Source organism: Pseudophryne corroboree, chromosome 7, assembly GCF_028390025.1.
Source record: "Pseudophryne corroboree isolate aPseCor3 chromosome 7, aPseCor3.hap2, whole genome shotgun sequence".
In the NCBI taxonomy this organism is placed as follows: domain Eukaryota; kingdom Metazoa; phylum Chordata; class Amphibia; order Anura; family Myobatrachidae; genus Pseudophryne; species Pseudophryne corroboree.
Window position 1 is genome coordinate 235744245 of NC_086450.1, and position 15354 is coordinate 235759598.

Sequence of the window (15354 nt, forward strand, 5' to 3'; positions counted from 1 at the left end):
AATGGATTCCTCTGGAGAAGATACATATTCTGCCGCACAAGACACAGAGTCCCTGGACATGGTTATGTGAGAAATTAGCATACACACACACACACACACACACACACACACACACACAGGGAATTGTCAGACACAGTTCCCCCCCCCCCCCCCTCCCCAAGTACCTTCAGACAAACACAGAGCTTGGAGCCAGCACACACAGCGTCCTGTAGAGAGTTATAGAATAACTGCTTGGCGCTGTGTACCCTTAATAGAATTACACAGTTAATATACAGCCTACCCCCCTTCTACCACCCCCTGGTACCGCACAGGATATCTGGAGTCGTGGAGGGTCAGTGCTCCCTGTCAGCGTCTCAGCGTGTGGATCTGCAGGGAGAAAATGGCACCAGTGGGCTGCTGGGTCCGCTCTGAGAAGCTCCGCCCTCTGAACATGGCGCATCTTCCCGCACATTTCAAATATTTATACTGGCCTGAGGTAATATTGCTAGCAGTGTAACCGAAGCCCCCGATAGCCGGAGTGACCAGTTGAAAGGGTATCGCACTGGCCCAGGGCACCCCTCACAGCGCCGCATCTGTACCGCGAAGCCTTCCGGAGCAGTGTCAGTACTGCGCTCCACACCCTGTAGCCGCCATACACACTGGCTCCCCGCTTGTCGGGTCACCGGAGATACACTCACCACCGAGATCTTCTGACTCTGTTAGGGGGTGGCGGCATGCTGCGGGAGTGAGTGGTCGCCTCGGGGGCTAACGATCATCACCCTCAGGAGCTCAGTGTCCTGTCAGCGGAGATAGTGGCCATTAACCTCAGAGGGTTGGACACTACTCCCCCCCCCTAAGTCCCACGAAGCAGAGAGGCTGTTGCCAGCAGCCTCCCTGTGCCTAGTCTTTACAAAAACAAAAAAGCTCTAGGAGCTCCCCTAGCTGTGACCGACTCCTCCGGGCACATTTTCTAAACGGAGTCTGGTAGGAGGGGCATAGAGGGAGGAGCCAGCCCACACTGTTAAACTCTTGAAGTGCCCATGGCTCCTGGTGGACCTGTCTATACCCCATGATTCTAATATGGACCCCAGCATCCTCTAGGACGCAAGAGAAAATGCACATAGCAACCAATTATTTTCTACTTATTTATCTAGCACATTCTAGAAAATACAACTGGAATTTGGTTGCTATGAGCAACATCTACAAATTAGAACTTTAGTAAATATACCCCAAAGAGCGCTGCTACATTGGTATCCTCTTTCTAGTATTGGAGTTTATAGGATCACAATACTTCAAAAAGTGTATTTACAGTTTCATTCCATCAAATACAAATTTTTGTTATCAATTACAACATTTTGCATTTATTTTGAAATCCTTGTTTTAAATCTTTGTATTAAGAATGTGTTGCTCATTGCTGTATTATAGATGTGTATTAAGACAAACTCACAAAATAAAAAAATACAATAGAATGTAAAATGTACCAATTTATTATTATACAGTAGAAATACAAATCAGTGCGATTAGCATGAACTAAAAATAACAGCGGAAAACTTCCCCCCCCTATAAACATTTAGAAAATTTCAGACTGCTATGTCACAGCTGAAAAAGAATATATCTTAGAAAAAAATCTGAACCCTTGACATAGGGACAGGGAGTGGTAAATGGGCAGGAACAGGAATATAACACTTTACATTGCCCAGAATGGAGATATCGTGGGTGGAACGGATGGATATTCAAGAGACAGAAACCAGTGAAAACGCTGCGGCAGAGTCATTGATTCCTAGTGATGAGACTGGCTGAATTCTCAGATCCTCTGCGATTTCCCCAGAGCAAACAACTTTTTTTACGTCTCAATAACATTATTCCATCTTCCAATGTAGCCACCTTTGTGGTGGGCAAGTAGACTTTAATTTCTTAGTATAATAGATCTCTATCAAAAATATCATCTTAAACATACTTTTTTCCGGGTAAGTTCTAATCAATTCTCTAGGTATTGGCACAATATTGTATGAATTTCCACCGTTTCAGGCATCAATGGAAATAGCTAATACTGTTAATACTTACAGTACAATGGCACATTCAAGCCCCCCTCTGTATTGGACGACATCATTTCAAGGGAAACCATTATGAAAATAAATGTTGAAAATGTAGAGTATAATTTAAAAAAGAAATTTTTTTAATACTCCAATTTAATTAGAAAAATTGGCTTTGATTTCATACTTTTGAACAAGATTTCATAATTTTGAACAATGCTCGTTGTGTAGTCTGTCACTATCTACAAAGAGTTGTTAGTCACATACTAAACTCAACTGTACAACAGCAGAACTGTCACTTGTAGGTTCCAGGGTCATTCCATAAAATTGTTGTGTTACAAAACCAAAAAAGCTATGAATTTATAAAAAAATTGATTAGTAACAACTGTTAATAGTATTAAGTGACTTTTTTTTTGTAACTAATTCAATAATTTGATGAAGTGAGCCTTTACAAAGGCAAAAAGGGCATTCACTTACAGCTACTTGGATAAATACGGCTAAACTCAAAAAGGAATATACACCTATCTGGAACATACTGTATCAGTATGCCATGGCAACAGTTTATTGATAATGAACATTCCTATCTTCTACAGGACATTAATGTTAATGAATGTATGTGAATAACACTAAACTGTTCTTTGCTTGGCAAACACAGCACACCAGTATATGGAAGCATATATAAACCCATCACTCACCCATAATTCTAAGGAGATGGAATAAATAATACCATAACAGATATAATCATAACCAAATATTTTTATGAACTGTCGGGTCTATTTATGGGGTGCAGTTGCTATGTCGGTACCGATACAGACATGAGAATCCCGACCGCTGACAATGCCACCAGCCGGCTAACGGGCTATTCCCACTCATGTGTGTCCACAACACCTAGAGTGGGAATAGAACCTGGGTTGAGCGCAGCGAGCCACCAAGCCCGCAACGGGCTCAGTTGCGCTGCCCCTCATAATAACGCATTCTGGCGGCCGGGATCCTGGGGTCGGTATGCTGACCTCCGGGATCCCGAACGAAGGCATATCAGACCTAACCCCTATTTACTACGCAGTGGAGAGAGATTAAGTACCAGTCTGCTCATAACTGCCATTTTACAGGCTCCATTAAAAAAAAAAGACAAAAAAGAAAGTTAGGAGCTGCGTTGGCTGGTACTTTCTCGCTCTTCATCTCATCTCTCTCCAAGGCTTAGAAAATAGACCCTCATATGTCTTGATTAAACCTTTCCAATAATTATTAGTCCCCAATAAATATTTTGGGACTCTATCAGATTCTTAAGAACAGTTCTTAGTCATGAATAACACTTTCTCTTTCTGATGCTGTATGGTCCAAATCACTACGAACAAATACAGCACTTTCCATCTGGTATTCTCCAAATGAATAAAGTATGTTAAAGTAACAGTTCTCAAGTACTTTTACATTTTAAAATGGTCTATAGTTTTTACATGAATATCACGATCAGGGTTCACTTTCACAGTACAGAGTCCAGTCTAGAGATTACTCCCTAAACCTTCCAAGCAGGGGTGAGATGGGTGTTCATTTATCACTGCTGTGGTACATGTACAAAAGAGGAACTAGGCATCTCACCTATGCTAAAGAAAGTCAGTACTGGAAAAAGAAAAGAGGAGTTTTGGCACAACCTCAGGAATGTATTTAAGGGTCATATCCACTTGCTCTGAGCAACAAAAGGAGACTTTACAAGCTCTCTACTGCTCTACAGCTGTTGCAGAACTACAATTCCTAGCACGACAAGCTCTCTGCTTCAGCCCCAGCACCCTGGGAGATAAAGTCCTAGTTCCCTGGTCTGACTCTGCCCTTACAGAACTTTGTACTTTATTAGACCGATCAGATGTTTAGTTTCATTTCCTAACCAGCTGTAGAAAAATCTCCGTAAGAATCCAATTGGCTGATACGAGCTACATGCTCATGTTAGTAAGTAATCCTAGTCTGCTACAGCAAAGTGTTCATTCAGCACAGATTACCCCTAAAGAGAAGCAGACGGAAACCCAGATGGATGTATATTGGTAGAAAAATATACAATCTAAAGCTACACTGTAACCTTATAGATCACTTTGCTTTGTATAAAACCTTAATGCTGCTTACACCTTCTCTGCATGCAGACATTATACAACTGTGCTTACACAATTTAAAGAGAAATATTTTTGCCAGAACAAGTAATTTACAGTTTGTTTGTGGCCTCTAAGGACTGTATGATATAGTGATAAGGACTATTCTTGTGTATATGAGAATGGGAATAAACCACTTTCTGAAGAAAAGACTGAGTTTCACTCAGCAATTTATCAAAACTTAGATAAGTAGAAAAGTTATTCTAATTAAACAAAATTGTAATCTATATTATACATACCCTTACAATAGTCTTGGCCAGATAATGTAAATAATTGGTCAATACATGTATTACTTACTAGGAAAGGCAGATGACTGGAAATAACCTGTACAGAACAATGGGCAGAACCTTTCCCTGCTAGGCCTATTGATGCAGAGTTCAGTGTTTGAATAATTTCGTAAATTGGGAACATTTTGGAGTTCTTGTTTAAAGACAAAGGAAACGTGCAGAGCAGCCTGCAGGTAAAATAAACATTGGCAACCAAAAACTGCAGCAGAACCTGAGTTTTTAAGAGGAAAAACAAAAGGGAAATGGATTTCTTCATATTTATTGAACATTATCCCTGGACTGACAACGTCTTGACCTTTTTATTCCTAAAACAAGCTTTAAAAGCAATAGAAGAGCCCGTGGCTGATCACAGGAGCGAATGGACCGTGGAATGGAGGTTTAAGAATTGTCCAGACTATGCAAGTATAATTCTATGTATGACTGCCAGATGAGTTCTATATGAAGTTTAGTATATGTAGTGGAACACAGTACTCAAAACGTCAACCCTTCATAGTGCCGTATCTTGCATGAAATGTTGACTTCCCGTGAGTAAAACTTTGTTCTTTCGGCAGAAGAATAGGAAGGGAAAATAAAACCCAGATAATGTATGGATGAGATGGAGCATACCCCTCTTATATAAAGAGGGACAGCACCACCTCTCACTGCTAGTCTTTAGCACTGAGTGAATTAAATACTAATTGTTGAGTTACAAAACAGGAAAGTGGGTTCTCAACAGGGATCTCACTCCCTGCAGCCCTTCACAGGTAGGTCTCTCCATCTCGGGATTACAGTAGACAGCATCGTTGTTTGAAGCTCTTCTTACTTTTACCACTTTTCTTCCCATTCTTGTCCTTATTCTCAGACATTTTCTTCGTTCGGATTTCCCTCATGAGGTCAAAGAACACCTAAAATAAATAAAACAAATACAAAATAAGATGTGCCTCGACCAGCGCAACTAGAGCAATAGTTCAGATCCATTGCCCTCAGCTGCTCGCATTTTCCGTATCTTATAAATCCTAGTGGTGAAAAGAAAATAAGATTTTACTCACCGGTAAATTTATTTCTCGTAGTCCGTAGTGGATGCTGGGAACTCCGAAAGGACCATGGGGATTAGCGGCTCCACAGGAGACTGGGCACAACTAAAAGAAATCTTTTAGACTACCTGGTGTGCACTGGCTCCTCCCACTATGACCCTCCTCCAAGCCTCAGTTAGGATACTGTGCCCGGAAGAGCTGACACAATAAGGAAGGATTTTGAATCCCGGGTAAGACTCATACCAGCCACACCAATCACACCGTATAACTCGTGATACCATATCCAGTTAACAGTATGAAACATAACTGAGCCTCAACAGATGGCTCATAACAATAACCCTTTAGTTAACAATAACTATATACAAGTATTGCAGACAATCCGCACTTGGGATGGGCGCCCAGCATCCACTACGGACTACGAGAAATAGATTTACCGGTGAGTAAAATCTTATTTTCTCTAACGTCCTAGTGGATGCTGGGAACTCCGAAAGGACCATGGGGATTATACCAAAGCTCCCAAACGGGCGGGAGAGTGCGGATGACTCTGCAGCACCGAATGAGAGAACTCAAGGTCCTCCTCAGCCAGGGTATCAAATTTGTAGAATTTAGCAAACATGTTTGCCCCTGACCAAGTTGCAGCTCGGCAAAGTTGTAAAGCCGAGACCCCACGGGCAGCCGCCCAAGATGAGCCCACTTTCCTCGTGGAATGGGCTTTTACTGATTTAGGATGCGGCAATCCAGCCGCAGAATGCTCCAGCTGAATTGTGCTACAAATTCAGCGAGCAAAAGTCTGCTTAGAAGCAGGAGCACCTATTATGTTGGGTGCCTACAGGATAAAAAGCGAGTCAGTTTTCCTGACTCCAGCCGTCCTGGAAATATAATTTTTTAAGGCCCATACTACGTCCAGTAACTTGGAATCTTCCAAGTCCCTAGTAGCCGCAGGCACTATAATAGGTTGGTTCAAGTGAAAAGCTGATACCACCTTAGGGAGAAACTGGGGACGAGTCCTCAATTCTGCCCTATCCATATGGAAAATCAGATAAGGGCTTTTACCTGACAAAGCCGCCCATTCTGACACACGCCTGGCCGAAGCCAAGGCCAATAACATGACCACTTTCCACGTGAGATATTTCAAATCCACAGTTTTAAGTGGCTCAAACCAATGTGATTTTAGGAAACTCAACACCACGTTGAGATCCCAAGGTGCCACAGGAGGCACAAAAGGGGGCTGAATATGTAGCACTCCCTTTACAAATGTCTGAACTCCAGGCAGTGAAGCCAGTTCTTTCTGGAAGAAAATCGACAGAGCCGAAATCTGGACCTTAATGGAACCCAAGTTTAGGCCCATAGTCACTCCTGACTGTAGGAAGTGCAGAAAACGACCCAGCTGAAATTCCTCTGTTGGGGCCTTCCTGACCTCACACCATGCAACATATTTTCGCCAAATACGGTGATAATGGTTTGCGGTTACTTCTTTCCTGGCTTCTATCAGCGTAGGAATGACTTCCTCCGGAATGCCCTTTTCCTTTAGGATCCGGAATTCAACCGCCATGCCGTCAAACGCAGCCGCGGTAAGTCTTGGAACAGACCGGGCCCCTGCTGTAGCAGATCCTGTCTGAGCGGTAGAGGCCATGGGTCCACTGATATCATTTCTTGAAGTTCTGGGTACCAAGCTCTTCTTGGCCCATCCGGAACCACGAGTATCGTTCTTACTCCTCGTTTTCTTATTATTCTCAGTACCTTTGGTATGAGAGGCAGAGGAGGGAATACATAAACCGACTGGTACACCCACGGTGTCACTAGAGCGTCCACAGCTATTGCCTGAGGGTCCCTTGACCTGGCGCAATATCTAGTTTTTTGTTTAGGCGGGACGCCATCATGTCCACCTGTGGCCTTTCCCAACGGTTTACCAACAGTTGGCAGACTTCTGGATGAAGTCCCCACTCTCCCGGGTGTAGGTCGAGTCTGCTGAGGAAGTCTGCTTCCCAGTTGTCCACTCCCGGAATGAACACTGCTGACAGTGCTAAGACGTGATTTTCCGCCCATCGGAGAATCCTTGTGGCTTCTGCCATCGCCATCCTGCTTCTTGTGCCGCCCTGTCGGTTTACATGGGCGACTGCCGTGATGTTGTCTGATTGGATCAGTACCGGCTGGTTTTGAAGCAGGGGCCTTGCCAGACTTAGGGCATTGTAAATGGCCCTCAGTTCCAGAATATTTATGTGTAGGGACGACTCCTGACTTGACAAAAGTCCTTGGAAATTTCTTCCCTGTGTGACTGCCCCCCAGCCTCGAAGGCTGGCATCCGTGGTTACTAGGACCCAGTCCTGTATGCCGAATCAGCGGCCCTCTTGAAGATGAGCACTCTGCAGCCACCACAGTAGAGATACCCTGGTCCTTGGAGACAGGGTTATCAGCCGATGCATCTGAAGATGCGATCCTGACCACTTGTCCAAAAGGTCCCACTGAAAGGTTCTTGCATGGAACCTGCCGAATGGAATTTTGCTTCGTAAGAAGCTACCATTTTTCCCAGGACTCGTGTGCAGTGATGCACCGATACCTGTTTTGGTTTCAGGAGGTCTCTGACTAGAGATGACAGCTCCTTGGCTTTCTCCTGCGGGAGAAACACACTTTTCTGTTCTGTGTCCAGAACCATCCCCAGGAACAGTAGGCGTGTGGTAGGAACCAGCTGTGACTTTGGAATGTATAGAATCCATCCGTGCTGTTGTAGCACTTCCCGAGATAGTGCTACTCCGACCAACAACTGCTCCTTGGACCTCGCCTTTATAAGGAGGAGATCGTCCAAGTACGGGATAATTAAAACTCCCTTTTTTCGAAGGAGTATCATCATTTCTGCCATTACCTTGGTAAAGACCCTCGGTGCCGTGGACAGTCCAAACGGCAGTGTTTGGAATTGGTAATGGCAATCCTGTACCACAAATCTGAGGTACTCCTGGTGAGGATGGTAAATGGGGACATGTAGGTAAGCATCCTTGATGTCCAGGGATACCATGTAATCCCCCTCCTCCAGGCTTGCAATAACCGCCCTGAGCGATTCCATCTTGAACTTGAATTTTTTTATGTATGTGTTCAAGGATTTCAAATTTAAAATGGGTCTCACAGAACCGTCCGGTTTCGGTACCACAAACAGTGTGGAATAGTAACCCCGTCCTTGTTGAAGTAGGGGCACCTTGACTATCACCTGCTGGGAATACAGCTTGTGAATTGCCTCTAGCACAGCCTCCCTGCCTGAGGGAGTTGTCGGCAAGGCAGATTTGAGGAAACGGCGGGGGGGAGACGCCTCGAATTCCAGCTTGTACCCCTGAGATACTACTTGAAGGATCCAGGGATCCACCTGTGAGCGAGCCCACTGATCGCTGAAATTTTTGAGGCGGCCCCCCACCGTACCTGGCTACGCCTGTGGAGCCCCCGCGTCATGCGGTGGACTCAGGGGAAGCGGGGGAAGAATTTTGATTCTGGGAACTGGCTGACTGGTGCAGCTTTTTCCCTCTTCCCTCGTCTCTGTGCAGAAAGGAAGCGCCTTTGACCCGCTTGCTTTTCTGAAGCCGAAAGGACTGTACCTGATAATACAGTGCTTTCTTAGGCTGTGAGGAAACCTGAGGTAAAAAATTTTCTTCCCAGCTGTTGCTGTGGATACGAGGTCCCAGAGACCATCCCCAAACAATTCCTCACCCTTATAAGGCTCTATGTGCCTTTTAAAGTCAGCATCACCTGTCCAGTATCGGGTCTCTAATACCCTCCTGACAGAATGGACATTGCATTAATTTTGGATGCCAGCCGGCAAAATATCCCTCTGTGCATCCCTCATATATAAGACGACGTCTTATGTTCGCAAAATAGTATCCCTGTTTGACAGGGTTACAGACCACGCTGCAGCAGCACTATCTGCAGGTCTCAGTCTAGTACCTGAGTGTGTAAATACAGACTTCAGGATAGCCTCCTGCTTTTTATCAGCAGGTACCTTCAAAGTGGCCGTATCCTAAGACGGCAGTGCCACCTTTTTTGACAAACGTGTGAGCGCCTTATCCACCCTAGGGGATATCTCCCAGCGTAACTTATCCTCTGGCGGGAAAGGGTACGCCATCAGTAACTTTTTAGAAATTACCAGTTTCTTATCGGGGGAACCCACACTTTTTCACACTTCATTCACTCATTTGATGGGGGAACAAAACACTGCCTGCTTTTTCTCCCCAAACATAAAACCCTTTTTTAGTGGTACTTGGGTTAATGTCAGAAATGTGTAACACATTTTTTTTATTGCCGGGATCATGTAACGGATGTTCCTAGTGGATTGTGTATATGTCTCAACCTCGTAGACACTGGAGTCAGACTCCGTGTCGACATCTGTGTCTGCCATCTGAGGGAGCGGGCGTTTTTGAGCCCCTGATGGCCTTTGAGACGCCTGGGCAGGCGCGGGCTGAGAAGCCGGCTGTCCCACAGCTGTTACGTCATCCAGCCTTTTATGTAAGGAGTTGACACTGTCGGTTTATACCTTCCACCTATCCATCCACTCTGGTGTCGGCCCCACAGGGGGCGACATCACATTTATCGGCATCTGCTCTGCCATCACATAAGCCTCCTCATCAAACGTGTCGACACAGCCGTACCGACACACCGCACACACACACAGGGAATGCTGACTGAGGACAGGACCCCACACAGCCCTTTGGGGAGACAAAGAGAGAGTATGCCAGCACACACTAGAGCGCTATATAATTTTGGGATTAACACTATATTGAGTGAATTTTTCCCAATAGCTGCTTGTATATACAATATTGCGCCCAAATTTTGTGCCCCCCCCCTCTCTTTTTAACCCTTTGAGCCTGAAAACTACAGGGGAGAGCCTGGGGAGCTGTCTTCCAGCTGCACTGTGAAGAGAAAATGGCGCCAGTGTGCTAAGGGAAAAGCCCAGCCCCTTTTTCAACTGACTTTCTCCCGCTTTTTCTGGAATACTGGCAGGGGTAATTTTACATCTATATAGCCTCTAGGACTATATATGATGTAGATTTGCCAGCCAAGGTGTCATATATTGCCCTCAGGGCGCCCCCCCCAGCGCCCTGCACCCTCAGTGACCGGAGTGTGAAGTGTGCATGAGGAGCAATGGCGCACAGCTGCAGTGCTGTGCGCTACCTTGGTGAAGACCGAAGTCTTCTGCCGCCGATTTTCCGGAGCTCTTCTTGCTTCTGGCTCTGTAAGGGGGGCGGCGGCGCGGCTCCGGGAACGAACACCAAGGCCAGTTCCATGCGGTCGATCCCTCTGGAGCTAATGGTGTCCAGTAGCCTAAGAAGCCCAAGCTAGCTGCAAGCAGGTAGGTTCGCTTCTTCTCCCCTTAGTCCCTCGATGCAGTGAGCCTGTTGCCAGCAGGTCTCACTGTAAAATAAAAAACCTAAAATAAACTTTCTTTCTAGGAGCTCAGGAGAGCCCCTAGTGTGCATCCAGCTCGGCCGGGCACAGAAATCTAACTGAGGTCTGGAGGAGGGTCATAGTGGGAGGAGCCAGTGCACACCAGATAGCACCTAATCTTTCTTTTAGAGTGCCCAGTCTCCTGCGGAGCCCGTCTATTCCCCATGGTCCTTACGGAGTTCCCAGCATCCACTAGGACGTCAGAGAAATTACCAATTTCTTATCGGGGGAACCCACGCTTTTTCACACTTCATTCACTCATTTGATGAGGGGAACAAAACACTGCCTGCTTTTTCTCCCCAAACATAAAACCCTTTTTTAGTGGTACTTGGGTTAATGTCAGAAATGTGTAACACATTTTTTATTGCCGGGATCATGTAACGGATGTTCCTAGTGGATTGTGTATATGTCTCAACCTCGTCGACACTGGAGTCAGACTCCGTGTCGACATCTGTGTCTGCCATCTGAGGGAGCGGGCGTTTTTGAGCCCCTGATGGCCTTTGAGACGCCTGGGCAGGCGCGGGGTGAGAATCCGGCTGTCCCATAGCTGTTGCGTCATCCAGCCTTTTATGTAAGGAGTTGACACTGTCGGTTTATACCTTCCACCTATCCATCCACTCTGGTGTCGGCCCCACAGGGGGCGACATCACATTTATCGGCATCTGCTCTGCCATCACATAAGCCTCCTCATCAAACGTGTCGACACAGCCGTACCGACACACCGCACACACACAGGGAATGCTCTGACTGAGGACAGGACCCCACACAGCCCTTTGGGGAGACAGAGAGAGAATATGCCAGCACACACCAGAGCGCTATATAATTTAGGGATTAACACTATATTGAGTTAATTTTTCCCAATAGCTGCTTGTATATACAATATTGCGCCTAAATTTAGTGCCCCCCCTTTCTTTTTAACCCTTTGAGCCTGCAAACTACAGGGGAGAGCCTGGGGAGCTGTCTTCCAGCTGCACTGTGAAGAGAAAATGGCGCCAGTGTGCTGAGGGAGATAGCTCCGCCCCTTTTTCGCGGACTTTTCTCCCGCTTTTTTATGGATTCTGGCAGGGGTATTTATCACATATATAGCCTCTGGGGCTATATATTGTGATATATTTGCCAGCCAAGGTGTTTTTATTGCTGCTCAGGGCGCCCCCCCCCCAGCGCCCTGCACCCTCAGTGACCGGAGTGTGAAGTGTGCATGAGGAGCAATGGCGCACAGCTGCAGTGCTGTGCGCTACCTTGGTGAAGACTGATGTCTTCTGCCGCCGATTTTCCGGTCCTCTTCTTGCTTCTGGCTCTGTAAGGGGGACGGCGGCGCGGTTCCGGGAACGAACACCAAGGCCAGTTCCATGCGGTCGATCCCTCTGGAGCTAATGGTGTCCAGTAGCCTAAGAAGCCCAAGCTAGCTGCAAGCAGGTAGGTTCGCTTCTTCTCCCCTTAGTCCCTCGATGCAGTGAGCCTGTTGCCAGCAGGTCTCACTGTAAAATAAAAAATAAGAATTTACTTACCGATAATTCTATTTCTCGTAGTCCGTAGTGGATGCTGGGAACTCCGTAAGGACCATGGGTTATAGAGGCTCCGCAGGAGACTGGGCACAAAAGTAAAGCTTTAGGACTACCTGGTGTGCACTGGCTCCTCCCCCTATGACCCTCCTCCAAGCCTCAGTTAGGATACTGTGCCCGGACGAGCGTACACAATAAGGAAGGATTTTGAATCCCGGGTAAGACTCATACCAGCCACACCAATCACACCGTACAACCTGTGATCTGAACCCAGTTAACAGCATGATAACAGCGGAGCCTCTGAAAAGATAGCTCACAACAACAAAAATCCGATTTTTGTAACAGCAACTATGTACAAGTATTGCAGACAATCCGCACTTGGGATGGGCGCCCAGCATCCACTACGGACTACGAGAAATAGAATTATCGGTAAGTAAATTCTTATTTTCTCTGACGTCCTAGTGGATGCTGGGAACTCCGTAAGGACCATGGGGATTATACCAAAGCTCCCAAACGGGTGGGCGAGTGCGGATGACTCTGCAGCACCGAATGAGAGAACTCCAGGTCCTCCTCAGCCAGGGTATCAAATTTGTAGAATTTAGCAAACGTGTTTGCCCCTGACCAAGTAGCTGCTCGGCAAAGTTGTAAAGCCGAGACCCCTCGGGCAGCCGCCCAAGATGAGCCCACCTTCCTTGTGGAATGGGCTTTTACAGATTTAGGCTGTGGCAGGCCTGCCACAGAATGTGCAAGCTGAATTGTACTACAAATCCAACGAGCAATAGTCTGCTTAGAAGCAGGAGCACCCAGCTTGTTGGGTGCATATAGGATAAACAGCGAGTCAGATTTTCTGACTCCAGCCGTCCTGGAAACATATATTTTCAGGGCCCTGACTACATCCAGCAACTTGGAGTCCTCCAAGTCCCTAGTAGCCGCAGGTACCACAATAGGCTGGTTCAGGTGAAACGCTGAAACAACCTTAGGGAGAAATTGAGGACGAGTCCTCAATTCTGCCCTGTCCGTATGAAAAATTAGGTAAGGGCTTTTTTAGGATAAAGCCGCCAATTCTGACACACGCCTGGCCGAAGCCAGGGCCAACAGCATTACCACTTTCCATGTGAGATATTTTAAGTCCACAGTGGTGAGTGGTTCAAACCAATGTGATTTTAGGAACCCCAAAACTACATCGAGATCCAAAGGTGCCACTCGAGGCACAAAAGGAGGCTGTATATGCAGTACCCCCTTGACAAACGTCTGAACTTCAGGGACTGAAGCCAGATCTTTCTGGAAGAAAATCGACAGGGCCGAAATTTGAACCTTAATGGACCCTAATTTTAGGCCCATAGACAGTCCTGTTTGCAGGAAATGCAGGAAACGACCCAGTTGAAATTCCTCTGTAGGGGCCTTCCTGGCCTCGCACCACGCAACATATTTACGCCAAATACGGTGATAATGTTGTGCGGTTACGTCCTTCCTGGCTTTGATCAGGGTAGGGATGACTTCATCCGGAATGCCTTTTTCCTTCAGGATCCGGCGTTCAACCGCCATGCCGTCAAACGCAGTCGCGGTAAGTCTTGGAACAGACAGGGTCCCTGCTGGAGCAGGTCCCTTCTTAGAGGTAGAGGCCACGGGTCCTCTGTGAGCATCTCTTGAAGTTCCGGGTACCAAGTCCTTCTTGGCCAATCCGGAGCCACGAGTATAGTTCTTACTCCTCTCAGTCTAATAATTCTCAGTACCTTGGGTATGAGAGGCAGAGGAGGGAACACATACACTGACTGGTACACCCATGGTGTTACCAGAGCGTCCACAGCTATTGTCTGAGGGTCCCTTGACCTGGCGCAATACCTGTCTAGTTTTTTGTTGAGGCGGGACGCCATCATGTCCACCTTTGGTTTTTCCCAACGGTTCACAATCATGTGGAAGACTTCTGGATGAAGTCCCCACTCTCCCGGGTGGAGGTCGTGCCTGCTGAGGAAGTCTGCTTCCCAGTTGTCCACTCCCGGAATGAACACTGCTGACAGTGCTATCACATGATTTTCCGCCCAGCGAAGAATCCTTGCAGCTTCTGCCATTGCCCTCCTGCTTCTTGTGCCGCCCTGTCTGTTTACGTGGGCGACTGCCGTGATGTTGTCTGACTGGATCAGCACCGGCTGACCTTGAAGCAGAGGTCTTGCTAGGCTTAGAGCATTGTAGATGGCCCTTAGCTCCAGGATATTTATGTGAAGTGATGTCTCCAGGCTTGACCACAAGCCCTGGAAATTTCTTTCCTGTGTGACTGCTCCCCAGCCTCTCAGGCTGGCATCCGTGGTCACCAGGACCCAGTCCTGAATGCCGAATCTGCGGCCCTCTAGAAGATGAGCACTCTGCAACCACCAAAGGAGAGACACCCTTGTCTTTGGTGACAAGATTATCCGCTGATGCATCTGAAGATGCGATCCCGGACCATTTGTCTAGCAGATCCCACTGGAAGGTTCTTGCGTGGAATCTGCCGAATGGGATTGCTTCGTAGGAAGCCACCATTTTTCCCAGGACCCTTGTGCATTGATGCACTGAGACTTGGCCTGGTTTTAGGAGATTTCTGACTAGCTCGGATAACTCCCTGGCTTTCTCCTCCGGGAGAAAAACCTTTTTCTGGACTGTGTCCAGGATCATCCCTAGGAATAGAAGGCGTGTCGTCGGGATCAGCTGCGATTTTGGAATATTGAGAATCCAACCGTGCTGCCGCAACACTATCTGAGATAGTGCTACCTCGACTTCCAACTGTTCCCTGGATCTTGCCCTTATGAGGATGTCCAGAGACACCATATAATCCCCTTCTTCCAGGTTTGCAATCACTGCTCTGAGTGACTCCATCTTGAATTTGAACCTCTGTATGTAAGTGTTCAAGGATTTTAGATTTAAAATTGGTCTCACCGAGCCGTCCGGCTTCGGTACCACAAACAGTGTGGAATAATACCCCTTTCCCTGTTGCAGGAGGGGTACCTTGA

General features: G+C 46.8%; 1 protein-coding gene across 2 annotated transcripts in view; it reads right to left on the bottom strand.

Annotated features, from left to right (window-relative positions):
• Nucleotides 1-4677: 4677 nt before the first annotated feature.
• The window catches only part of RALB (RAS like proto-oncogene B), a 173084-nt gene continuing 162407 nt past the window's right edge, over nucleotides 4678-15354 (bottom strand). For both annotated transcript variants that reach the window (XM_063934033.1, XM_063934034.1), the window contains one exon: nucleotides 4678-5318. In XM_063934033.1, the coding sequence (XP_063790103.1) occupies nucleotides 5199-5318 (120 nt within the window). In that variant the 3' untranslated portion in view covers nucleotides 4678-5198. The remainder of the gene's footprint in view (nucleotides 5319-15354) is intronic.